The sequence below is a fragment of the Podarcis liolepis genome (assembly GCF_965112155.1).
Source record: "Podarcis liolepis genome assembly, chromosome: 6".
Lineage (NCBI taxonomy): Eukaryota > Metazoa > Chordata > Lepidosauria > Squamata > Lacertidae > Podarcis > Podarcis liolepis.
This window is the reverse complement of record NC_139559.1, coordinates 27504665-27531074: the sequence shown is the minus strand read 5'-3', so window position 1 is coordinate 27531074 and position 26410 is coordinate 27504665. Positions and strand designations below refer to the sequence as shown.

At 41.3% G+C, this 26410-nt stretch overlaps 2 protein-coding genes across 5 annotated transcripts in view; one reads left to right on the top strand and one right to left on the bottom strand.

The window, feature by feature from the left end:
• LOC310709034 (uncharacterized protein) overlaps nt 1-26410 on the bottom strand; it is a 431701-nt gene that overhangs the window by 361487 nt on the left and 43804 nt on the right. The gene's annotated exons all lie outside the window — the stretch shown is intronic.
• Nucleotides 3-15163, top strand: IFT52 (intraflagellar transport 52). 2 transcript variants are annotated; one of them, XM_083508172.1, is made up of 14 exons: nt 3-215; nt 1960-2084; nt 3611-3698; nt 4773-4902; nt 5885-5960; nt 6070-6141; nt 6978-7104; nt 8368-8454; nt 9248-9316; nt 10132-10286; nt 11286-11373; nt 13353-13461; nt 13940-14085; nt 14831-15163. In XM_083508172.1, exons 1-14 carry the CDS (start codon nt 198-200, stop codon nt 14876-14878), a joined length of 1338 nt encoding a protein of 445 aa, XP_083364298.1. In that variant the 5' UTR covers nt 3-197; the 3' UTR covers nt 14879-15163. The 2 variants fall into 2 exon arrangements, with proteins under 2 accessions (XP_083364298.1, XP_083364299.1); XM_083508173.1 differs by lacking the exon at nt 6978-7104 and having other exon boundaries at nt 142-215.

The window sequence follows — 26410 nt, the reverse complement described above, 5'->3', positions numbered from 1 at the left end:
GACTCTAGGCGGGCCTGTGTCGTCATCACGTCGGACGCAACGCGGCTTTCCCTTCCTCTCCCCCGCCTCCTGCTTTTGCCGGCGAAGCCGCTTTGGGCGCCTGCGCAGACGGAAAGGGCTCGCGTTGCTAGGGAGGGAGAAGGCCCTTAGTTACCGCGCGTTGCTGCTGCTCCGTGGTTGTAGGGGACGGGGAAAGGATGGTGGCGACCCCGCAGGTAAGTCAACTTTTGTGGTGGCGGGGGAGAGGTGCTTCCCCCTCCCTCGGGACCATTTATGGAGGCGGAGGGTTACTTTGTAGGCACGACCCTGGCTCCCCTCACCTTGGGACCTTGTAGAAGTCCGAGCTGGTAAATTTTAGTTGCCTCCCGCCTTTCCGTAGCCAGAAAAACCATGCTGAAAGGCGGCTTACAAACGGGGGACGGGGCGGGAATTGCATAATTACAAACATAGCAAAAGCAGGCAGGAGCAGTAAATAAAACACATCCAAAAGCATGCAACCATATTGGAAAATTCCCAAATAAATCATAATAAGACCCAAAACAAATGTACAAAAAAAATTCAGTAGCAGCAACAAAAGCCCCCTCAAACAAACATTACTCCAGTCCAAGAGTCCTATTGAATTTGATTTTTTTTAAAATAGGATACATGGAAACCACTATCAAATCACAATCATATCTGCGCCTAACAGACTGAATCATACAGAATCAGAGAATGGAAGCAACCCTGAGGATCATCTAGTCCAATCTCCTGCAGTGCAGGAATAGATCCCACACTTTGTGGTGCAGCAAACTTGCAATATTTTTATACTGATTCTCCCCCCCCCAAAAAAAACCCCCCTCCTACTATTAAAAACATGACACCTGTAACATGTCAGTCAACACCAGAAACATTGTGGCACGGTCTGAGGATACAGATGTAATGTGATTTGATGGTGGTTTGAGGGAGAGGCTCCTGTTCAAGAATCTGTAAGGATTTGTGGCCCCTAAGCCTAGAGCCAATGGTTAATGCTGTTAATGTGAAGCACTCTGTTTACACTGAGTTTTGAGGTGCTGCCTGTGACAACAGACGTCATAGTGATTTTGGTGGCATTCTGTACAAAACCTATGTGAAAAATCTACCCAGTGCCTCAGATCCATGTTTTCGTGCCATGGCTGTGTCAGAAAATACCAGCTACATCATGATTCTTCATGCTTCAGCCTCTGGAGAGGGAGATTCTATAATGGGATTAAGATAAACCTTTGTAAAAATGCAATTTCAGGCAGATTGTTTTTTTAATTACTAGATGCAACTCCTACTTGCTTCCAGATCTACTTACTGTATTTCTGTTCCTCAGTGCCAAATCATAGACTTACTGATAGAATTACCCTCATTTTTCGAACTACAAATGCTTAGGAAATCTCAGCACTGCAAGCTTGTAATGATTTTATGCCAGTTTATTCACTGCTATAGCTCTCCCCAAAGAGTCCTGGGAACTAGTCCTTGGAGAGAGTTTTGATAGTGTGTAGTAATATAGCTCAAGAAGAAGAGATCCTGGCCTACTATTTTATTGTCCCAATTGCTGGAACAGAAGTGGGGTTGCTTTGCTTTCTACTAGACCTCTTAGATCCACCAGCTGTAGCCTGGTACAAAAGACATAGCTAAGAACCAAACAAAGCTGACACTCATACCACTCAAAAATACACTTGTCGCCCCAAGCTTTCTTCATTTTCACTAGCATTCTTTTTGGCAGGTGCGGGTATTTGGAAAGTTGGAAGTAAAAAATCCTTGCAGAGAACCCAGATTTTATTTCTTTCCAGCGTGCTAGATCAATCAATAAAATATAATGTTATTTGGTTAATTGTGGATATTCATTAATTCTACATTAATCTGGGAAAGGTTCTTAGAATTTCTGAATAATGATAGCACTTTTCCCTTTTGCTTTGTTTTTTATTTATTTGCCTGTGCTCTTTCATTTTTGAGGTAACTATGGAGGGAGAACTTCGTAATATAATTGTCTTCAATGCTTCTAAAAAGGAAATTTTTACTATGAACAATGGCTATAGGATTCTACAAAAAAAGCTTCGAAGCAACTGGAAGATACAGAGGTGAGTGGAGTATGTATTGTTTTCTTTTTTCTGATCTGTATTAACTTCCTGCTTTTTACTACTGCTGTTCTGAGAGGAGAAGGCGAGCCATCTTTTGTTTCTAGACCAGCATTGAAGTTTGATGAAGGTATAAAAATGCTTGAAAGTACCCAGGACAACGGCTGCCCCATAACAGTTAAATTTTTGCTCTCCTCATATCTTGTACAATATCTGTATATCTGATTGCAGATTTTAACAAGCTTATTTTGTTAGTGTAGGATAGTGGCAGAGTGTGGGTTTCATAGTCTTACATTCAAGCCTTACTTCAACCATAGCTTTTTGAGATGGGTCTAAGCCCCTGTTCTTTAAAGCATCAGCCCTTCAACTTCACTGTGGGGATAATTGTGCAAGTGAAATGAGGCTTTTAGCTTAATGTACCTATATGCATATATATGCCCTGACCTGGCCACAGTGATCCATGCGACGGTCATCTCCAGGCTTGACTACTGTAATTCGCTCTACGCGGGGCTGCCCTTGAAGCTGTCCCAGAAACTCCAGCGGGTGCAGAATGCTGCAGCAAGGCTCCTCACGGGGTCTCTGCCATGGGAGCATATTCACCCAGTGCTTTTCAAGCTGCACTGGCTCCCGGTGGAGTACAGGGTCAGATTTAAGGTGCTGCTTTTGACCTTTAAAGCCCTTCACGGCCTAGGACCCTCGTACCTACGGGACCGCCTCTCCTGGTATGCCCCACGGAGAGCCTCAAGGTCCATAAATAACAACACCCTAGTGGTCCCGGGCCCTAAGGAAGTTAGATTGGCTTCAACCAGAGCCAGGGCCTTTTCAACTCTGGCTCCGGTCTGGTGGAACGCTCTGCCTCATGAGACCAGGGCCCTGCAGGATCCGATTTCTTTCTGCAGGGCCTGTAAGACAGAGTTGTTCCGCCTGGCCTTTGGCTTGGAGCCAATTTGATTCCCTCCCTCTCTTTCTTTTTTCTTTTCCTTCTCCTCCTGCGATGAGGCTACATTTTAATATTTTAATGTTGTTGTATTTTAATTTTGTTTTTAAGTTGTAATCATTCAACTTGTTTTTATTATTGCTTGTAAGCTGCTCTGAGCCCGGCCTTGGCTGGGGAGGGCAGAGTATAAATTAAAAATTATTATTATTATTATTAGGTCTTCGTGGTTTGTAATATATCTCCCTTGAACATTTTGATAATGGAATGAGATTTGGTAATCTTGTTCAGGACATCAGTCTTTATTTTAGGGTTGAATACCTTCTTATTTTTGTAGTCATTTTCAAAGTAGAGAAGAAAATTAAAAATACCTTATAATGCAACATCTGCCTAGACAATTGAGGTATTGACCCAGCATGCATGTCACAGTGAGCCATAGTTCACCCTGAACACCGCTAAAATGGCTCTTTTCCTCCTCCCTGCTGAGAAAAAACAAAACACGATCACTGTCTTTGTGCTATGTCTAATCCTGGAATTGTGGTTTGCCAGTGATATGTGTTGTTGGGTAACATGTCTTCTATTAATTTGTCCATAGTTTAAAAGATGAAATAACTTCAGAGAAGCTGACCGGAGTAAAACTCTGGATTACATCAGGACCTAGAGAAAAGTTCACAGCTGCTGAAGTATGTAATTGTCTTAAATACCTCAATAACTGTTTAAAGATCTATTTACCTTGCTGATCCTGTCTAGTATTTTGATCCTGTGAACTGCTTCAGTGGTTCTCTTGCATCACATCCTATAGGCCTTTTGGATTCATGGAAGCAGAGCAGGATGATGCACACCCTGGCCATCCTGTTTTGTATGATCTGGGGCAGGATTGGTGCCTTGCAAATGTGTCTGAGCCACAGTGCTGTACCCTGTATGTATGTTAGGTGGGCTGTTCACTGTTTACTAATGGATTACCTAATGCCTTCTTGTTGGGATTTTTGCAAAGAGTGCTAGACATAGGGCAGAATTCAGTGTAGCTTTAGGATTCATGTTCTGTCAGTGCAAAGATTTTTCCTTATGCAGTGGAACATTCTCCCCCTTTCCTCCCCTGTGCACCCCATAAATCTGTTCTACACGTTACCCCAGTCCTCTGCAGTAAATCTGGAGACAGCGTGCAGAGGGACAATCACAAAATTATTTAGCTGAATACCGCCCTAACTGTACAATTCTAACCATGTCTACTCAAAAGTCTCTCCTGTTGGATTCAATGGGGCTTACTTTCAGGTAAGTAGTTTTAGGACTACAGCCTAAATGTAATCCACTAAAGCACTAAACATGAATGCCTACTCAGAATTCCTTAGAGCAGATTAATTATGCCATAACTTGTAAAGAGACCTTGAGTATGCACTCATACTTGATAAATTTAAAACATATTGGTGGACTCACAGATGAAAAACAAAGAAAAGAGAAGAAAGTGGACTATGGAAGACTAAAGTTAACCCTGTTCTGCTGTATGCCAAACAGCAGGTAGTTTGTTAGCTTAAATGCCTATTTGCACTGCTTAAACTTTAACCATCTTTGGGGTTAATTTCCCCTTTGTATTGTAAGAATAATAAGATGGGGTTTCTTTACCAAAGGGGACTTAGTATTTGTAAGGATGTGCAAGCTGTGTTGTGTTGCTATTCTAATTTTCAAGGGTTAAATTCTGTAAAAGCAGGAAAACCTTTCATCCTGGCACTCAAGACTTTGTTGCTTTCTTTCCTTTACAGTTTGAGGTTCTGAAGAAGTATCTAGAAAGTGGTGGGGATATCCTGGTGATGCTGGGAGAAGGTGGTGAATCTCGATATGACACCAACATCAACTTTTTATTGGAAGAATATGGGATCATGGTCAATAATGGTAATAACTGACCTGAGGACAAGCATTCTTCATTGGTCAGTCTTGGGAATGTTTACATATCATATAGTCAGAAACCACAAACAAGTGACCCAACTTGGAGCAATTTGAGTGCGCTTTATTAATTTGATATTGCTAGGTCCCAAAAAGAGCTAGCGACAGAGTATGATTGTAGCTTTGCCATCTTCCCTTTTCCATGTTTGCTGATTTTGAAAATACTAAGCAAGTGAACAGTACTGCGATAAATTACATCCAAGTCTGAGGGATATTTGGTATGGCGGCAGGCCTGAACTCTGTGTGAGCAGAGAGCAAGGTCCACAGAGTTTCTCTCTGTTAGGCTCTAAGTGAACATCTCTTGCTGCGCACCGTTGCATTGTAATTTTCATTTTTCTTTAAACCATTGTGTGCACTGCACATTCGAATATTCAGCAGCCCCTCCTCTCTGTGGCCTCAGTGCATGGACTGCATTCAGCGGATGCAAGAGCAGAGCAGTGCAAGGGCTTGGGGAAGATGGATTCATGTGTGATGTAGAACTGCCTTGGCCTAAAGTGAATAGCTTGATGAATTGCTTCTGATACAGCAAAAGAGCCACTGCACCTCTTATCTTTCTTTGTGACTGTTCCATTTGTACTTTTGCTATGATTGTACATCTGCATCTTCTTATGGGCTGCCACAAGGAAAATATGAGAGATTTGCCAGCTTTTTAAGGACCATGGGCACATTTGCAAACAGAAACTGTTGTGGGCATCACATGCACACCTCAGCCAGGCACACACTGCAGCCTAGTCAATTGGCTACTGTTCTTCTTTCAAGCCAAATTTTACTAGGGTGGGGCGGGGGGGGGGGATCATATGAAGTCAGAAGGTGCTTTGTTGGCAACATCAGCCTTCATACAATTAGAGAGAACCAGGATCTAGAATCCATAGCCCATGCTTTGCAGCACTGCATCTTACTGGAAAAAATATTATTTTTCATTTCTCTTAAGACTCTGTGGTGAGAAATGTGTATTATAAATACTTCCATCCTAAAGAAGCTTTGGTCTCCAATGGAGTTTTAAATCGGTAAGTATTTGATAGTGGATGGTGTGTAGGTGCATTCACATTTTATCTTGTGTAACTTTGCTATATTTTGCAACTATAAATCAGTTATTTTTGGGTTTCCATCTATAAGGGAAATCAGTAGAGCTGCCGGAAAAACAGTGTCTGGGATAATAGATGAAGACAACAGTGGAAATGATTCACAGTAAGTACCTTCTTCCCAGCCATGTTACAAATGCCATCAATGTTCATTCCAAAAAGTTATAATAAAGTATTGTGTGGGAAGTGCTCTTGAAATATGTAGAATATTTTAATTAATGCCTAAGATTTTGTATTTTGCCTCTTGAAGTTCTGCTTAAGGGGAGTTATGCTACAAAATCCAAGAAAGGGAACAGTTTTGCACAATGTTCTGGATTTTTTTTTTTTACTGTTTATGGACATTTTTTATACATGCTTTAAACATGTCACCACAGAAAGCAGGAAAAACAGGATTTTAATACATCGTAAAGTATAGTCCTTTTAATTACTGATTTGGATCCACTATTGGAAGGCCTCTTCCACTCACAATGCAATGGAAGAGCACTGTTTTTAAAAAGAGACACCCAAATCCCAAGAAGTTATTGCATTGTCACAAGCTCTTTTTGAAGCACAGGTTCCTTCTCAAGACTTTCTTGTGGCCTGGAGTCTATAAACTTCAGCCTTTTCCCTTCCTTATTCAGTCTGATGCCTATACAGTATTGTAACCTCTGCTAAATTGTGGTACTGCCCTGGGAGAAGTAGAAGACTTCTGTGAATGCTTGCTGAGCAGTACAAATGCACCTTTCGTCCACTTTTGGTTCTTTGGATCTAAGCCATCACAATTAATTCTAGAGTGTTACAAAGACAAGGTATCTTTTCTTCTTTTTTTAAAGAAAAAAAAACTCCTACCAGCAGAAGAACATGAAAGGGTGTGGACAGAGAGAATGGTTGATTGTGTTTGACAGCATTGCAATTCTGTGAAATATAGAAAATGCTTATGACAGTCTTTGTACTATTTTGTAGGGCTCTCACTTTTGTGTATCCATTTGGTGCTACACTTAATGTGATGAAACCAGCAGTGGCTGTTCTGTCCACGGGATCTGTCTGCTTTCCTCTTAATAGACCCATCTTGGCTTTTTATCACTTTAAGGTACATTACTGCATGAGCCATCAAATACTTGTAAAACATGATATTTTGTAACTTCGTTCATAATTTCTGTTACTTGCACATCTTGTGCAACTTTAGCAGGAAAGCATTCAGATAAAAGCTCCTTTATGTTGGAACCTTTGAAAAGAGTTGATCTATAACAGGGTGGGGAAGCACATTGAACTGTTATTGCAGTTCCTCCACGGTTTTATCAGTCATTAGTAATAATAAGTATACCATTTCTAAAACTAAAGATAGGCCCTGTTTTAAATTTACATTATCATACTTTTACTTCATTTTTAGTGTAATTTACCAACTTTAAATAATGTATGGTAAATATGTTCATTTGAATTTACTTACTTATTTTCTTAACTTATCCCAAAATATTTGGAAAAGAGAACAGTATGTTAAGCATCCATACAAATTCAACTGAGATGGATAAAAACAAGATAACTTGATATTTGTACACATAGTTTATCCCTGTTATTAAAGCCATTCCAAAATTTATGCCTTGTAGTGCCTGTCCATTCATAATCTGTATGAGCTTTTCTTTTTTTGCAAAAATTTTATTAGTTTTTACAATATCAACAACAAACAAAAACATAAAACAAACAAGACAATAAGGTTATGATTGATGTTTGTTATGTCTCATAATCTGTATGAGCTTTTAATGCCTTTGTAGAAATATGTAATATGAGTATATGGTGTCCTCAAAAATGAGACTTTTATTGGACAAATTAATTTTTAGTGTCCGAGCCAATTCTAGGCTGCATCAACAGAAATATATTGTCTAGGTACAGGGAAGTATTAGTTTGCTCTGTTCTGCCTTGGTCAGATGCGATCAGGAGTACTGTGTCCAGTTCTGGGGACCATGGTATAATAGGGATATTGGCAGCTTGGAACATGTGCAAGAGGATTCTGAAGAAAATGGTAGAATGTCTGTTAGGGCAGAGAAAATGATCAGAAGGAAAATCTAAAATCTGTTCAAAACATATGAGGTGGAATTCAAAGAGCTACTGTAGTACTGTGCCTCCAATACCTATCCCACACAGCCAATCTATGAAAATACCATGGTCACCTGTCACATCTGGCTTGTGAGGTGTAGTGGACAGAGGGATCTGGCCTGTTGGTCAGACCAGATTCCCCAATCCTGCAATGTAATGCAGAATGTTAAAGAGTGTAATATAAAAAGTACACCTGGTAAGACAAAGCATTGATGTACAGTATAAGTTATTAAATCTGTTCTACTGATTTCTTCTTTGATAGAATCAAGGTGGCAAGTTAGCTGTACTAGGATCTTGTCATATGTTCAGTGACCAATATTTGGAAAAAGAAGAAAACAGCAAGATTATGGTGAGCCTCTGTTGTCAACTTCATTGCTAATGTATGCCCTCTAATGATCAGTTGACCAGGTTTATTTGAAGTTTAGGAGTTATTCAGCAGAGTGAGCTGTCTTTTCAACCATATCAAGTTGAAGTTTTTGCTACTTAATTCTTTTGGACGCTATGGTATGTAGTCGTTTTTGCAATACAGTTGTACCTTGATTTTTGAACAGCCTAGTTCTCAAATGTTTTGGCTCCTGAACGCCGCAACCCCGGAAGTGACTGTTCTGGTTTGCGAACTATTTTTGGAAGCCAAACATACGACGGAGTTTCCGCGGCTTCCGATTGGCTGTAGGAGCTGATCAAGCTAGAGAAATGAAACAGAGCACTCTGCTTCATCAGCCAGACCAGATTCCATACTGGTCATGGAGGAGATGACAGACTTCTGCAGCCAGTAGTGAAGATGATTGGGCTGGCAAAACAGAACACTCTCTTGCTTTCACTCACCTGGAAGCAGTTCCACTGCATTCACTGTAGAATTCCTGGTTGCCAGTGGTGGCTAGGAAAGGGATGCAAGACAGGACTGGTTTAGTGTGACATCAGAATGCAGCCACCACCTCTCTTGTAATCATTTACTCTAAATAATGTTTCCTGCTTCCAGCCAATTTACCTATATGTGTCATCTCCTAAGTGTGATTGACTGAATATGCCAAGGAACTTCTGTTGTTGTTGTTGTTGTTGTTGTTTTGTTGTGCTTTTTTGCACTGGTAATATTGATAATTCAAAGAATTCCACAATTATAACTGGGCTCTTTGGTTTCTTAGGATGTACTGTTCCAGTGGCTTACAACAAGCGACATCCATTTAAACCAGATTGATGCAGAAGATCCCGAGGTAAGGGGAACTAATTTAACATTATTTAGTAACATTAGCTTTGTATATCATAAAGTATAGCTGCCAACTTTGTTGAATTTCTGTTTTTGCCTCTTTTACATTTTTTGTCCCTGCCAAGAAGGAAGCCTTGATAAGCTGAAAGCGGGGGTAGCTGGTGCTGTGCCCTCTAGATGCAGTCTCCAACTCCCATTATCCTTGACCATTGGCCATGGGAGCTGGGACTGATGTGGGTTGGGGGTTTGATAACATCTAGAGTGGACCCCATTGACTACTCTTAACTTAAAGACAAAAAGTTGAGTTGTTGATTTTTACACTTGCTCTGTAAAGTTTATTCAGTTCTATCACTGTTTCAACTTTCCAATTATCCGAAACTTTAAAATTACTTAGCAGTTTGTAATAATGTCATGTTGTGAAGAATACACTGAGATGAAAAAGTAAAGCTAATTTTCTTTCCTATGATGTCTGCCATCAACAAATAGGTTTTATCATGAAAAATAAAGAGGTATCATAATATATGTGAATTTAGAAGTACGTACAAAAGATAAATTTATTTCGACCAAACTTATTTAACTGTTGAAGAAGCTTTTAAAATCCGTTTCCTATATCAAGAGATGTATATAAGTGCTCATAACTATGACGGTTAGAAAACTGGCCAAACTAAATTAAAATCCGCACTCTTAAGTGTATTGTTTCTTGGATATATGATTCAAGATGCATTTCTTTTATCATGTAGTTGTTTTGCTCACTGGAAAGGTTCCATTTTTAGTGTGAGCTGTCTCTTTGTTTACAGCAATTTCTGTGTGCTTTTCCTCCAGATATCTGATTATACGATGCTTCCAGATATAGCAACCCTGTCAGAGCGACTGCGAGTTTGCCTGCAGGAGGGAGATGAAAATCCACGAGACTTCACAACACTTTTTGACATGTCTATTTACCAGCTGGATACCACTGCACTTCCGAAAATCATCAAGTTGGTGACCTCATTTATGTTTCCCAAAACAATGGGTTGAATCCAGATTTTGCTGCCAGCAGCAGGAGTGAGGAGGCAACTTTTACCAGTTTTTCCCCATCACTTTGCACCCTGTGAAACTCTGCTCCAGAGGATTGGGGGCTGGGAGAATCAGCAGAAGTCACATTACACACACACACACACACACACACCTGATCAAAAGTTTCCTGTGTACAAAAGGAGATCTTCCATTTGCAGACAGCAAAGTCTGGATCCAACTCAGTGTCTTTTTCTTCTTCATTTTAGTTTAATAGATTTTAGGGCCTATTCATTGCATTATTTTCGTTGTTTATAGGCTCTTTGAGGACAGAGTCCTCTCAAGCTGGAGGACAAGATGGAGAACAATAACACAAACATTAAATTACAATAAATATATATTTTGTTAAATACTTCTTAAAAATTTAAAATATACAATAGTAGGCAGCAGTATAAAATAGGCAATAGAATCAGCAGCAAAGTGCATCAGGTAAAAGCCACTTGAAACAGGTAGGATTTTTAAAGTCTTTTTGAATACCAAGACTGAAAGGGCCACTGTGTATCCTTTGGGAGTTACAAAGAACAGGGGCCACTACTGCAAATACCCTATCCTTGGTGTCCACCAATCTTAACAATCTTAATGGTGGCACAGAAGCAGAGCTTCTGATGGTGTTGTCTTCAAGGTTCATATGGGCAGATGCAGTCCTTCATATAACGTGGTCTCAAGCTGTTCAGCATTTTTAAGGTTCAGTATCAGCATTTTGACTTGAATTTCAATATGTTATGCACCATCAGCAGAAAGGTGGTTAAATTTGGGGTTTTGCCCATGTACACTTCTAATCCTAGTTATAATTTTGGCATAGTTTAAATTAATATCTATCCTGGACTCGTGGTGATAGTAAAAGTTGTTAACGCATGCCAAAACTCCAAAGCAAAAAACCTTTAGCCAATGCTGCAAACTTTACACATTGTTATACGTTGCAGGTCTTATGAGCAGCTGAATGTGAAATACGAACCGCTCCAACTAATTCAGCCTCAGTTTGAAACTCCGTTGCCTGCACTTCAGCCAGCTGTAAGTAACTGTCCTAGGAGAGGAAGGAAATAAGGTTACAAGCATTTATGAGTAGGGTGAACAGATGGGTGATTTCAGAAACAGAAGAGGCAACACAATATATAGTGCAGGGAGAGTTCAAGGCTTATTGGGTAGGAAGAGAGGATCAGGCAGGTCAAGTCATCTTGGTGGAATGACTGAAAGTTACAATGTGCGTTGAAGCAGGTCTATGACTTGTAGGTCAGTGTTTCTCAACCTTTTTCCTACCGTGGCCTCCTTCTGACCTTGTTTCCTTCCTGTGGCCCCCCTGTCCTACTGGCAGAAAGGGTAGCTATTCAGATGTTTTGTTTGTAAATAGAACATGTTATATATATATTTATAATTTCTACAAAATACAAAAAAATTATACTTTAAGTATTTCTCGATCAATGTGACCCTTGTGCTTGGTGACCAGAAACAAGCTTTTTTATATCTGGTTCTTTTGCTGCGAGGGATAACTGAAGATCACCTCTGTCCATTACGTTGAGCTGATTCTGCGTGAGGCTGAGTAAAAATTGCATGCAGCAACACGCCTCCTTTCACAGTAATACTTGCACGAAGAAACAGCACCCCACACACTAACACTGCTGCAGCCACGCATATTGCCCGTGACAAACAACATGTGGACAGCTTGGTGCATGCAGTGGTGGAGTGCAGAAGTGGGAGGGAGAAGGAACTGGAAGCGACGTCGCTGCAAAGTGCGTGTGGCACTCCATCCATTGGGAATCACGGTCACTTCTCTGTTCCCTTTACTTCTCTCTTTTCTATTTTCTTCACTTCTTTGTTTTCTTTTTTCTTTCTTTGGTCACTTTTCTATTTTCTTCACTTTTCATTTCCCTCTGTTGCTCCCTAGTCTCATGCCATGGCGTCCCATCTATGTGTTTTTCACCTGTAGACCCCTTGGAATATCCTGGGGTGTCAGAGATCAGACTGAGGATTACAGCTCTGATGAGGAATGGTGGGAACCTCTCCCTCTTCCTGCTCCTGACCAGGATCCTGAAGCTGCCCAGGAACAGTAGAGCAGTATAGATCTAGAGAATTGGTTTGCAGAGGGACATAATTCAGAAGACAAAAGCTGGGCAGAGCTGAGTGGGGAACGGAGAAACAGAACAGGAAGAGAGAGAGAGATAACTGGCTCCCCTTCGCTGGAAATTGTCCAGCCTCTCTCACCAAGGGCAAAGAGAGCTGCTAAGGTTACTACGCAGAAGGCTCAGCGGTTGCAAGATCAGGTTGCCAGAAGGGGAAGTGACAAGGATGGCTCAGGGAGAAGTAGGAGGAAGACTTAATTGGGAGCACCTTAACTTTGAGAATGGCTGTTTTGTTCTTTGTCTGTGATCACTAAACTGGCAAGGGACTCTAATTGCTTTGTTCTTCTGATGCACAGCCAATTGGGGGGGGGGGGAGGAATCCCCGATGCCTGAAATGGGAGGGCCCAGGGGGCATATGGCCCCCGGTTGGGAAACGCTGTTGTAGGTGACCAAAAGTTTGTTTTTCAAAGGAAGGCAGTAAAAATGAGGAAAAGTTTAACCCAGACATTATGTTCTGCCCATCATTCCTCAAAGTTAGAAATTTCCTACATGGACAGCCTAACTTATTTTATGTGTCCAGTCCTTGCAGCTAATCACATTTCTCTCAATTCAGGCTATGCCCTGAACACACTCTAACCCTTCCAAGACCTGACATCCTGTGGTTAGGAAGCAAGTAATCTGGTGCCTGCTTTCGTCTCACCAAAATGCTTAAGCTGAATGTCACTGATTTTCCCGAAGTCGAAATTGGAAATGTCAAACCTGTATATGTTTTTGAAGGGGCTATAAACAGAATAGTTTACTTTCTGAAGCTTACATTGTATAAACAAGATTACAGCATGTGAGTCGTTTAATTAGAGCCTGCACCAATGCTCTTTTTCTCTGAACAAGTATGGGCAGACTCAGCTTGTTAAGTTTTGCCTAATCTCTTACTAGGTTTTTCCACCGGCCTTCAGAGAGCTGCCTCCTCCTAGCCTGGACCTGTTTGATTTGGATGAAACTTTCTCTTCTGAGAAAGCTCGCCTTGCTCAAATAACAAACAAATGTAAGTAGTGCAAACATTTGAACTTGGGATTGCTAAACTATTTGTGGGATGGGCAGGGGAACTTTCTAGATGAGGTGCTTTTTAAAAACATTTTACAGAATTGCTTCTCAAACTTTTATCTCCAGGGCACACTTTAGAAAGCTGAAAATTACTGAAGTCCTCCATATTATGCATACCTTAAATTTTTTCCAAAATGCTTTGCATTTTGTTAAGAAAACCAGATCTTTTAAATCTGTTTCCTCCATGCTAATGGAGGTCCTCTAGATCAGGATAGATAATATGTAGCCCTCTGGATGTTATTGGACACCAGTTACCACCAGCCCAGCCCCAGTGGTCAGGAATGAAGGATCCTGTGGTCTAGTAATGTGTGGCTGCATATAGGCTCTGCATCCCTTCTCTGCTTGTGGAAACCCATATAATATCTTTAAATGATTTGGCAAATTTTGTGTGTATTATGCTACTTTTATGTCCTTATTAGGCACTGAAGATGATCTGGAATTCTATGTCAGAAAATGTGGGGACATCCTAGGGGTGACTAACAAACTACCAAAGGAGCAGCAAGATGCCAAACATATCCTGGAGCACATTTTCTTTCAAGTGGTGGAGTTCAAGAAGTTAAATCAGGTAAACTAATAGGCATTTTTCTTGAAGCCCTGTCCAATGGTCATTGGGAAAGATATGAAAGCCAGGTTTCTGGGAAAACAGACTCCCTGATCTCAGTGATCTATAGAGGAGGCACCACATTAAAATTAATAATAAAATAGGACTTGAGCTTTATCTAATTTGGTTTTCCAGTTAGTTGAGTATTCTGTTCCAACACCCCTTTCAGAAGAAAAAAAAAGATGGGTGGAGAGAATTCTTTCTAGCTTTTTTGTGATTCTGTGTGCTCCTTATAGAAAGCAATATTAAATACCTAGTTGATAGTTGAGCATATTACTTTATGCTTCCTCCTTTCTTGACTGCCAGATTCCCTCCTTCATTTTAGCAGCAACCCTCGGGCAGTGTTATATGTGAACCAATGTTAATGCTAACCAGGGCTGTCTAAACCCAGAGTTTGCAATCCCATTTCTAGCTGTGACTACAAACTGGTTAGTGGTAACATTTTTACGGACATCGATAGTCAGCTGTGCAAATATGAAGAGGAATTTACATGAGAAGAGTGGGGAAGAAGAGTGTGTGAGCCTTCAGGGTGCTCCTAATCTGTTAAACATGGGCAAGAGTTTATGGCCCAGGGCCGATACATTGTTCCCAAAGTCTAGGAGCTGAAAACCTTCAAGACCATTTAAATTTTATTTTGGACCCTGAAAATGCAAAGGAGCCTAGAGTCATTTGTATGTATTGACAAATATCCTTTTTCTTTTCTTTAAAGGAGCACGATATTGATACAAGTGAAGCTGGATTCCAGGGTGGCTTTTGAATATTTGAAAGGAAATTTGATGTCACAGGGAAGGATAATAGAACAGCTTCTCTTATTTTGTTTTGGTTTTTTCCCCTTCAATAAACTGGCTTGCTTTGCTTCTTCCTGCCATTTTCTGTACCCTATGTTACCTTACAAATATGTAGATAGTCTAAAATGCCGAAGCCAAATGAGGGATTGCCTTATAGGCAGCAATAATTTTGATAATTTCTTATGTATGAAGCATTCCATATTTAATATTTCTATTTATAAACAAATAAATATCACATTTTGTACAACCTAAAATTCTTGTTTCTAGCTGTCACCCTTAAATGTGTCTCTGTGTGTGGATTAATACAGTATGCATATACAGTGGGGAAGAGGCAGATAATCTAGAAGGTAAAAGCATGGCTATACAACAAATAGCATATACCTATAAGTAGGGTGGGTGTTGTCACAAGCTTGCTTACTCCTTTTTACTGAAGATTTTGCACATTCTGACTAATGGCCTTGTTTGGTCTTTACTGTAGCTCCCCTGCTGCAACCATGTCCTGTAAATCCTCTTGCAAGTTAGGGATTGCCTTGGAGTGGATGTTTAGGAGAGTATATTCCAGGCATCCCCAACCTGCGGTCTTCCAGATGTTTTGGCCTACAACTCCCATGATCCCTAGCTAGCAGGACCAGTGGACAGGGATGATGGGAATTGTAGTCTAAAACATCTGGAGGGCTGAAGGTTGGGGATGCCTGGTATATTCTAAAGGCAAGTGTATGTCTCCCACCCACTGTGTGTGGTTTTTCCAACCTCATCTGGGCACTTGCTCCTTTTCAGGTCATTAATGTCACTTATCTGCCTTGACAGATGCATGTATTACTGAGCTGGCAAAACTTATAAGAGTTTAGAATACTTAAAAGTAACAGTCAAAAGCCATGAGAAATGCATACAATTTTAAGAAATCAAAAGATGCGCATTCCAACTGCTGCATTTTAGCAACATGATAGAAGTTTGCAGGGCCAATACTAAGACTTGGAAAGCTACAAAGTTGTAAACTGCATCTATAAACTCTCACTTTCAGATTTGAATCATACATGGCATCTCACCAGTATGGGTGATTTCTGATCCTCTTAAAAAAGAAAAGAAAAGAAGCCTCTTTCAAAAGGTGCTTTGAATGTGGAATTTTGCTTTGGCAATTTTGGTCAGTCAGGCCTCAGTCCCTCCTTGCTTGGAGAGATAATTGAAAATACAACAGTAGTGAATCCTAAAACATAAAAGATGAAAAGAATTGTGTTCTATTACTAAGGCTATGATCTTGAGAGTATGGCCAATTTGAAGAACACTTCACAGACTCATTCTAGAGGTTATGATCTGCTTGCCATTATTACAATCCCCTGAGAATTAGTAAATAGATGTGAAGGGTGAACTGAGACTGAAGTAGGCTGGGGGAGCAAGTATGTTGCAACCCACATTTTAGATGAGCACAATTTCTTGACATCACACTCCAAAATATGCAATTGGAATAATGGGCTTTAGAATAACTGCTGCAATATGTTTCTTAACTTCTCCTAGTGGGAACAGGCCTCTGTTTACAGAGTAACCACTGCAGCATGTGTAAACTTAACTTTGTATTTAAGATGGCAGTCACCCAAAGTAGAACTGCAAAAGTGTAAAATCATTTTACCCTGTACTAAGTTGATTATGACAAATGAACTATGTGGAAAAGTGCTCACTGGAAAAAAGATAAGCTTTCAATCATGCGGGTATCACTACACATGATCAAAAACTATGTGGCACTGTACCAACTAGACCAGAGTAGACTAGACATGATAATTAGGAAATCAATGACGTTCTATTTACAGTAGACAGTATGAATGTTGTCCAGAGAAATGGTACTGTCTGTTTACATAAAATACCTAATCTTGCAACAAGCTGAACAGCATACGCAAGTCTCGCTTCCAAGTCATTAGCAGAGCAACAACCATTTACCACCAGCTGGAGGGGGAGCGGCGGTTGCCTCTTGGCTGTTGGGGCTTGTAAAACATCCCCCTAAAGCTTGTTCAGCTCTGAAGTATGGCTGTTCAGCTACCAGTCAGGGTTGACCACACAGGCCTCGTGAGTTACCTTCAGCAAGAAAAGGACAGAGTTGTCCAGGTACTTCTTTATCAGATGGTTTCATGCCTTTGTCCATGTAGCACGAGTGCCTTATGTGACCAGTTCTTTATTTGCATTTATGCTTCACTTGTTAGCTAGAAAAGAGAATGCAAGAAACATAGCAAGACGGCTGGATGGTACAAACCACCTTGAGCTTTTGCCCAACCAGTGAAACATTAGATCAAAGTGCAGGAGTCTAGTGTCTTGTAATAGTAACAGACACAGCACTACCACCACCCAGAGGCATGGCAAGGTTTGACATCTCCAGAGATGGTGTATCAAGCTTCACAGAGCCCAGGGACCCAAATTCTTCTAAGCTTGCTTCTGGAGAAAGTACATTGCCCAGAGTGGCTTGTATTCCAGAGATCTCCAATATTGGTGGTGGCGGTGGCGGCTTCTTGAAGACTGCAACATCATTTATTTCAGAGCTCTTCGACATATTCTCAGTTGTCGGTTTAGAGGGATTATCTTCCCTGCATGGAGTAGAAGATTTGGTATTGTGGAACACACCCTCTGTGTAATTGGTTTTGCTGTCATTTGCAGAGCTTGAGCTTGACAAGTCAAAGGCACATGGCTGGATGGGAGTCTTGCAGAAAGATGCAAGAGCATCCGATGAGGCCTGCAGGTTCTCCTTTGTGCTGCTGATGGAGGAGTCTGCTGCCTTTAGAGCCAGAGAGCTTCCCTTTGTCACATTCTGCATCTTGCTTGCACTGTCACATGCATCAGGCTGGGGGATGCTGCTCATTTCTAGGAAACAGCTGCTACCCGGAGAGATGCTGTAACCAGAAGCACCAATCAGAAATCCATTTTCAAATATGTCTTTCAGCGACAGAGAACTAGAACAGTTTTGAGAAGACATTTTTTGGTTCCCAAAGAAAAGAGGTCAGTCTTCAGGGGCACCTGGAGATGGAATTCAAAGGAGTTTTGTTTATTCAGTGAACCATCACCCCAAGTTACAAACTAGATTTAGACACTTGCTTTTTCTCTACTAATGCCAGATAATTTTATTTCATCATGCAGCGTGATCCAAAGCTTACTTATTCAGAATATGCTTTGTGCATGTATAGGATTATAGCGAAGGTATTATGTATCTAGCACTTAAAAGTCCAAGAGGGCAGGTTTTTGCCATCAAGAGCCTCCGGTCTAAAATTTAACACTAGGGAACAATGTGCATTCACTAAAATGGACTTAGGTCAGCGGTGTCCACTTAAATATTGGGTTAGGAAGATGTAAAAGACAATATGGCACCCACCCAAAACAGACACACACACACATTTCTATGGGCAGGGAACTACTGGACTGGGAGCAGAATCTTGCTTTAACACTGGCAATGGGGAGTCAGAGCTCAGAGGTGGAGCAAACGGAAGATTCCTAATTCAACCCCCTGTCTGCACCAGGAGTGCCAACTTGGCCCCACGACCATGGGTGCCAGGGTCTGTGGGTGCCATACAGCATGTATGCTCCTTGGCATCAAAATTTGTGGGTGCCTGGACCCTTCATGGAGAATTTTGTGGGTGCTTGGGCACCCAGGGTCCCAGGGAGTTGGCACCTATGGCCTCCATGTAAGGCTGGGAAAAGTCTATTGTCTGAAACCCCGGAAAGCCGCTGCCAACTAATGTAGAAAATATTATACTAAACTAGTTTAACAGGAGCATGGCAAGCTGTGTGTTGCCCACAGAGCCCTAGACTTGACTACTGTAATTCACTCTATGCGGGGCTGCCCTTGAAGCTGTCCCAGAAACTCCAGCGGGTGGAGAATGCTGCAGCGAGGCTCCTCACGGGGTCTCTGCCATGGGAGCATATTCACCCAGTGCTTTTCCAGCTGCACTGGCTCCGGTGGAGTACAAGGTCAGATTTAAGGTGCTGGTTTTGACCTTTAAAGCTCTTCACGACCTAGGACCCTCGTACCTATGGGACCGCCTCTCCTGGTATGCCCCACGGAGAGCCTCAAGGTCCATAAACAGCAACACCCTAGTGGTCCCGGGCCCTAAGAATGTTAGATTAGCTTCAACCAGAGCCAGGGCCTTTTCAACACTGGCTCCAGCCTGGTGGAATGCTCTGCCTCATGAGACCAGGGCCCTGCAGGATCTGATTTGTTTCCGCAGGGCCTGTAAGACAGAGTTGTTCTGCTTGGCCTTTGGCTTGGAGCCAATTTGATTCCCTCCCCCTCTTTCTTTTTTCTTTTCCTTTCTCCTCCTGCGATGAGGCTACATTTTAATATTATTTTAATGTTGTATTTTAATTTTGTTTTTAAGTTGCATTCATTCAACTTACTTTTATTATTGCTTGTTAGCCGCCCTGAGCCCGGCCTTGGCTGGGGAGGGCAGGGTATAAATAAAAAAATATTATTATTATTAGCCTTACAACATCTTGCCACTGCCACTGCCTATCAGCAGTTGCCTCACTCCATTGAATGCTAGGGGGTTGGCCCTGCAACACAGCAAAGCCAAAAGCCAAGTCTTCACACTGCCCCCCACTGGCCTGAAATCTGCATACTCCTCTACAAAGGCAAGTTTCTCTGCAAAGCCTAGAGTAGAGGAAGCTGACAAGGGAACAAAGACATTTTTTAAAAAAGAAGCAGTCAAGAACTTAACAGGGTATACTTCAATCTCCCCAGAATAAGAAAAGCAGTTATTTCTTCTGCCCAAGATCATAACCCAAAATAGACACAGTTCAGAAAAAGCTAATATAGTTTCACAGCTGAATTCATGAGTCAAAGGAAGAGATCTGGCTAATAACTAGAAAACTGAAGTTGTGCTGGCTTAGGTCTGAAGTGATAGCTTCCTAATTTAATATCAATACTTTACTACTAAGCTAAACTTATTCCACCCCCCCAAAAAAAACTTTAAACTAATAAAGGCAATCACTTATTTTTAATACTGTAGGTTTCTTTACTTATCAAAACCCACTTCTAAGAGTTTTACTTACTTTCCCCCCTCATAAACAGCAATCTTCTTAAGTAGCGCCACTACAGCTGATTCTTATAAATCCTCATGACAGATTGTGGCACACTTTCTTAATTTTCTAATTAAGCTAGTTTGCAAGGGTGTTTGGAAGACACCACCTGAAACTGTTTTAGCCATCAACCCTGCAACAATTTTCTTCCCCTTAAGTATACAACCTGGAGCTTTCAACCAGCAGAGCTTAAAAGTATTAATTGCAACTATTTCCTGAGGACGGAAGCAACTGAATTGCAATTGATCAAGAAGTTCAGCTCTATTCATTTGGGTCTGAATAGAAGCCATATTTCTTTTCCCCACTATAGATGTTAATTAATTTGGCCATTACTAAGTTGATTGTTTTATCACCTCTCACCTCTGCTGTCAAGAGTCCCTGTGCATGCATTTTAGCTGTAACTGAACTGTCATTATATTATTACAGTACTTACATTTTATTCCCTCTGGTCTCACTGCTTACAACTGCTCAACCTTTATCACCATGTGCAATCTAGTCCACAAATGCTTATGCCGTAATAATATTGATGAGTGATTAAAGTGCCGTTGTATGAATTGGCTACCACTGGGCAATACTTTTATTAGGACAAACTGAAATGTCATAAAATAGTGCAGCCCAAAATAGTGTTAAGCTGGATGTTGTAGACTGGAAAAGCCTCCTTTAGATGCTACAGACATCAGATTACATACCAAAGATTTTGGGATAAAGAAGCTATGGTTGCTCCCTATTTTAAAGTCTGGCTGTTACCCCAGATCTGTCCTGCACCGCGAGTAAAATGCACAGGTTTCTGGTTAAGCAGAAGTAGAGAGAAACATGTTTGCCTTTATATTACCATAGCTGGAGTTCAATTTGGGTGAAAAGAGACAATGGAAGACAAATTCTGTAGGTTTAAGGGGATGTAATCCTCAAAACGTGGCAGAAAAGAAATTAAAACTTCCTCTGTATATAGATCCCTCCGGGAACGGCTAGGTTTGTTAAATTCTCCAGGGCACAAAAATCAAAGGGAAATGAGTTGGTCCATAAGCAAAAACCCCTGAATTTTAATCTATTTTAAAAGCAATACTTTTATTAGGACCAAGCAAGATGTCACAAAACAGTGACAAGCTTTCAGCTATCATTTTCTCCAGTATTACTCATTTTGCAGCTAGTGAAGGCACAATTGAACCCCTTGGTCAAATTAGCACTGTTACTCCTGCTTCTTTACCAGCGGCATAGCAGGCGGTAATACAGTGGGTGCAGTTCCTCTTGGCATGGAGATGTATTGATGAGATGACTGCTACACCTGCTGTATGCAATGAAGCTGTTAAACAGCCTAGGTGAGCCCTCCTCAACCTGACGCCCTCTGTGCTGGCTGGGGCTTGATGGGAGTTCCAGTCCAAAAAATATGGCGGGCAGCTGGATGGTGAATAATAATAATAATAATAATAATAATAATAATTTATTTATACCCCGCCCATCTGGCTGAGTTTCCCCAGCCACTCTGGGCAGCTTCCAATCAAGTGTTAAAAACAATACAGCATTAAATATTAAAAACTTCCCTAAACAGGGCTGCCTTCAGATGTCTTTTAAAGAGAAGATAGCTGCTTATTTCCTTCACATCTGAAGGGAGGGTGTTCCACAGGGCGGGTGCCACTACTGAGAAGGCCCTCTGTCTGGTTCCCTGTAACCTCACCTCTCACAATGAGGGAACCTCGGGGCTGGATCTTAGTGTCCAGGCTGAACGATGGGGGTGGAGATGGCCTTGAAACTCAGGCTGGGGAGAAATAAGTGTTTCTATCCAAAACAAGAGATCCTACTTTGAGTAGAAATGTTTCTGTGACTTTATAGAACCGCGTTCTGTTTTCTCTAGACAATTCCTTGCTGTATTGCTGTGGGAGTGAGTGTTAAAAGAATACTTGCCAGAAGGCACATGTGAAAGCTAGCACCTTTCTTTATCTGGTTGCCTAGGCAACGGGGGAGGTGGTGGCTCTCTCCATCTTCTGAGCTATTTTGCATTTCAGTATGAGAGGAATGCAGTGCAGAGAAACATAATGGGCTTCAGTGATACAGAATAATCATGTCTGCTTGCGAGTAAGACCCATTGGACTCAATGGGATTTACATCTGAGTAAACAGCAGTCATGGTGCATATCCTGCCTGTTAGCACAATGTGCATTTTTAAAAAATAAGTGAATGTGAAATGTGTATTCAAAGTGTTCGCTGAACCAACACACAGAGATAGGCACTTTCTCACACACGGAAGCAAAGGGACAGATTAATAAATTCTGAATTCCAGGGGGTTGGACTATATAACCCTCGGGGTCCCTTCCAACTCCATGATTCTGAGATTCCATGTCCAACAGTTTGACCTCACCCCCAAAGGCACACTCCTCCATTGTCTCCTGAAAAAGACAGGTGCCATAAACAACATGATTCTATATAAATTCTATATAAATGCTCAAAAGGAAAAAAATTCCTTCCAGTAGCACCTTAGAGACCAACTAAGTTTGTTATTGATATGAGCTTTTGTGTGTGGAAGGATTTTTTGTTTGTTTGTTTCAACTACGGCAGACCAACACGGCTACCTACCTGTGTTCCAAAGGAGTGAGCTACTGACAGGTTTCTCCAGTGTCTGGTTATGATGTTTCTGGCTGCTGAGAGTAGGTGGGTTATGAGTTCTTTGTGGTGTAAGTGGGCATTGTTGTCTTGGAAGAGATTTAGTAGGGCCAATTCTGGGGTGATTTCTAATACTTGCTTGGTTATTTTACATATTTCTCATATGGCTGTTGTCCAGTATAGTTGGATTCTGGGACACTCCCACCATATGCGGAGGTATGTGCCTGTGGAGGTGCACCCTCTCCAGCATTTTGGTGAGGTTCCTGGGCGTATTAGCGCTAGTTTTCTTGGTGTTAGGTACCACCTGTAGGTGATTTTCAGAGTGAGTTCTTTTCTTTCTGTTGATATGGATTTAAAGGGGGGTTTAGACCACATTCTGGTTAATCTCATAGCCGATGTCATCCTCCCATTGTTTTTTGATTGTGCCCAACCTCTCTCACCACCAAAGGAACACAAGTGAACAACCCAACATATATTAAGTAAAATAGAAACATGGCCACCCGATCCCACCCCCACTCATCTGTCCCCCACTCCACCTCTTTCCAAATTTTATTCCTACTGTCTCAACAAATGAAACCAATTTGTAAAAAAATGTTGCATGTAAAAAACCCGAGAGACATTGCACATACCTTTGTAAATCAAGAAAATCTTTAATAAAAATACATTAAAAAAAATAAAGCTACCTTTTTAAAAAAGAAAAAAGAAAAGGAGTGAGCTACATAATCATGGAACCTGTCCATCGCCTTATTGAAGGTGGATCATGCTGGCTGATGTGTTGAAAAACAGTGCTACAAAGCCCTAGCCGATGCATTTTTGGTCAAAAGCAAGTCCCACAAAAATTCAGTGCCTTAGGCTGCTGTTCCATGCACTTTGAGATGCAGTACACTCCAACACGTTTGTTAAGGCCTGATGAATTCACAGGGCTTACTCCCTAGGAAGGACAGCAGCCTAAATTCCCATTAAACTCAAAGGGACTTACTTTCAACTTACACATGCTTTCTTACCTCCAACTCCTAAGAAAGCACAAACCACATGGATTGCCTATCCTGCAGTTGCATTTGTGGTGGCACCTAGAATGCATATGATAGCTGAGTGTTGCCTTTCAAATCAACAGAGCCACATTAAAATAAAGGGTGCTTAAAGATTTTCTTGATTTAGAAAGGTATGTGCAATCTCTCTCTCTCTCTCTCTCATATTTTTTTAATGTAACATTTTTTTACAAATCGGTTTCATTTGTTGAGTTTATAAGAAACATCAGCGCCATCTACTGGCAGTGACAACAAATGTCTAATCTTGACAAAACGGTTAACAGTGCAAAGTCCATTGAGGTCCATGGGACTTATTTTCAGATATGACTTCTGGAAATCCCTTACTTTGCTGATTAGTGCCTGTCTTCATTTTGCAGGTACGGAATCTTTCAATTGGGGCACCTTAGTTGCTGAAATACATCAGACCTATACCCAAATATAGTTTATACCCTTAGGAAGAACTTCAGTGGCACCTTAAAGACTAACAGACGTATTGTGATAGAAGCTTTCAGAGGCTAGAGTCCACTTTATCAGATGCATAAAGTGGTCTTCCCAACATTGGAGAGTATTTTTTTTAAAACAACAACAACAACAACAACAACAAAGGGATTAAAGGGCCAATAGTCTCCCCTGGGTGTGTCGCATTATCATGCATGGCGCAAATGAGTCTGAGATTCAGTGGGAGTGGGTGTAACCAACACCAGACTGGTGGCTGGTTGTAAATCAGATAAAAGCTATTCTTCCTGTTATGGCCATGGTACATACTGTTCCAGTAACATCTGTTAGGATGAGAGGAATTCTCTGCCTCAGGCAACCACCATGGCTCCTTTCCATGTCAAGGGCTCCCTCCTAGGCTGGGTGACAAGAAGGAGTCATCTCAGCAAAAGGACCCACAAGATCCCACCTATCGGACATCACCACAAATATGTGGGATGCAGCAGGGAGATTAGCCTATTTTTATTTTCATAATAGTCCATGGGGAAAAATGACTTGTTCAAGGCTAAGCAGGTACAAGCTCAGCACAGTACATCATGTCTGAGTTTTGCTTTCTTTTGAGAAACCACCCGATGTGAACGAAAGCTTTGCTATTGTTTTTAACAACTTGTTTTTAAGTAACTGACTGTACATTTAGTACAGTGAAGAAGTCGTGCTTTGAGGAAAAAAAGACTTGATTTTTTATTAAATTATTATTCTTTATTTTTACTTGTTATTTATTAAATTTCTACACTGCCCTTCACCCGAGGATCACAAGGCAGCTTGCAATATAAAAACACAAAAATGCACAACTTAGTAACAATCAAAATGAAATAAAAAAATTCCTTCCAGTAGCACCTTAGAGACCAACTAAATTTGTTATTGGTATGAGCTTTCATGTGGTATGAGCTTTTTATTTTGTTTCGACTATGGCAGACCAACACCTGTAATTAGTAACAATAAATTACACACACACATTTTTAAAAGATCATAGGTTGTTTAATTAGCCAAAGGCCTGGGAGTAGAGGAATGTTTTTTGCCTGGCGCCTAAAGATATGCAACTTAGGCACCAGGCAAACCTCCTTGGGGAGAGCATTTCACAAATGAGGAGCCACCGCAGAAAAGGCCCCTTCTTGTGTTGCCACCCTCTGGACCTCTCGCAGAAGAGGCACATGAAGAAGGGCCTCAGATTATAACTGCTGGGTCCAGGTCCGTTCATATGGGGAGAGGTAGTTCTTGATGCCTCCCAAGCTGCTTATCTTCCTACCACCTACTGGAAGCAAGGGGGAGAAGAAGCGATATGTATCTACATTTAATGGAGTAACTGTGTCATGTGATAATGAAACAAAGGGAAACCTGATATTGTAATACAATCAGCATTCTTTCTTTGCAAAGAAATAAGAGGAACAGGCAACTAAGCTGCCCTGAAGACAGGGCTGGATTTACCTTTGATGAGGCCCTAAGCTACTGAAGGTAATGGGGCCCTTGATATGTCCAGGTGTCCTTTGTCAACTGCAAATTCTTGCTGGTTTTTGTGTTGCATATACTGTGGGAGGCAGTGGAAGACAGAAGTGCCTGGCGTGCTCTGGTCCATGGGGTCACGAAGAGTCGGACACGACTAAATGACTAAACAACAACAAATAGGTATCTAAAGTCATTTGCACATGCAGAATGCAGGCACACTATATATAGAAATGAGCAAACCAGTGATAATTTAGGGAGCAGGCGGGGCCCATTACTTACCTCATAGGAGCCTACACAACACAAAACACTGCTGCTGTATGTAGGTTTTATTTTATTTGTTTTTTTATTTTATATTTTGGAAATGTACATCCAATTTTTGGGGGGCCCCCAAGAGAGTGGAGCCCTAAGCTATAGCTATATGTAAATCCGGCACTGCCTGCAGATGTTGTTGGACTGGACTACAACTCCACTGCCTATAGCAGCTGCACTCAATAGGAGTTCAACATCTGGAGGACCATAGGTTCTCTTTCCCTGTACCACCTCTTGATCTCATTGGTAGCTTGCTACCTTTGTGTTCATCTGTCTGTTAAGGCACAATACTCCTTCGGGCACTTTTTCTCTCTTGCAGGGGCTTTCTCAGCTTTTAACATTTCAATGGCAGGCAGAAATCCAATGAGTGAAGCTTTCCCAGCACTGAATTAGTGGAGGATGGAAAAGGCACCGCATCTTGAATTTCTGCCTGTTGCGCAGCAGTAATGAAAGACGCAGATGCCCTGCTAGAAACAAGGATTGCAATCCTAGGGTCGCAATGATAGAGGGAAGCTGTGTAGGGTTAATTGTTGGACCTAAGAGTCTCCTCCGTCAAGCTCGCTTAGGGTTTGCTGGGACCCGT

Excerpts from the sequence above, each read along its gene's own strand:
- IFT52 (XM_083508172.1), top strand. Across the intron at positions 11,374-13,352 it reads TGCCTGCACTTCAGCCAGCT|GTTTTTCCACCGGCCTTCAG; the intron begins GTAAGTAACTGT and ends ATCTCTTACTAG. Across the intron at positions 13,462-13,939 it reads TGCTCAAATAACAAACAAAT|GCACTGAAGATGATCTGGAA; the intron begins GTAAGTAGTGCA and ends TGTCCTTATTAG.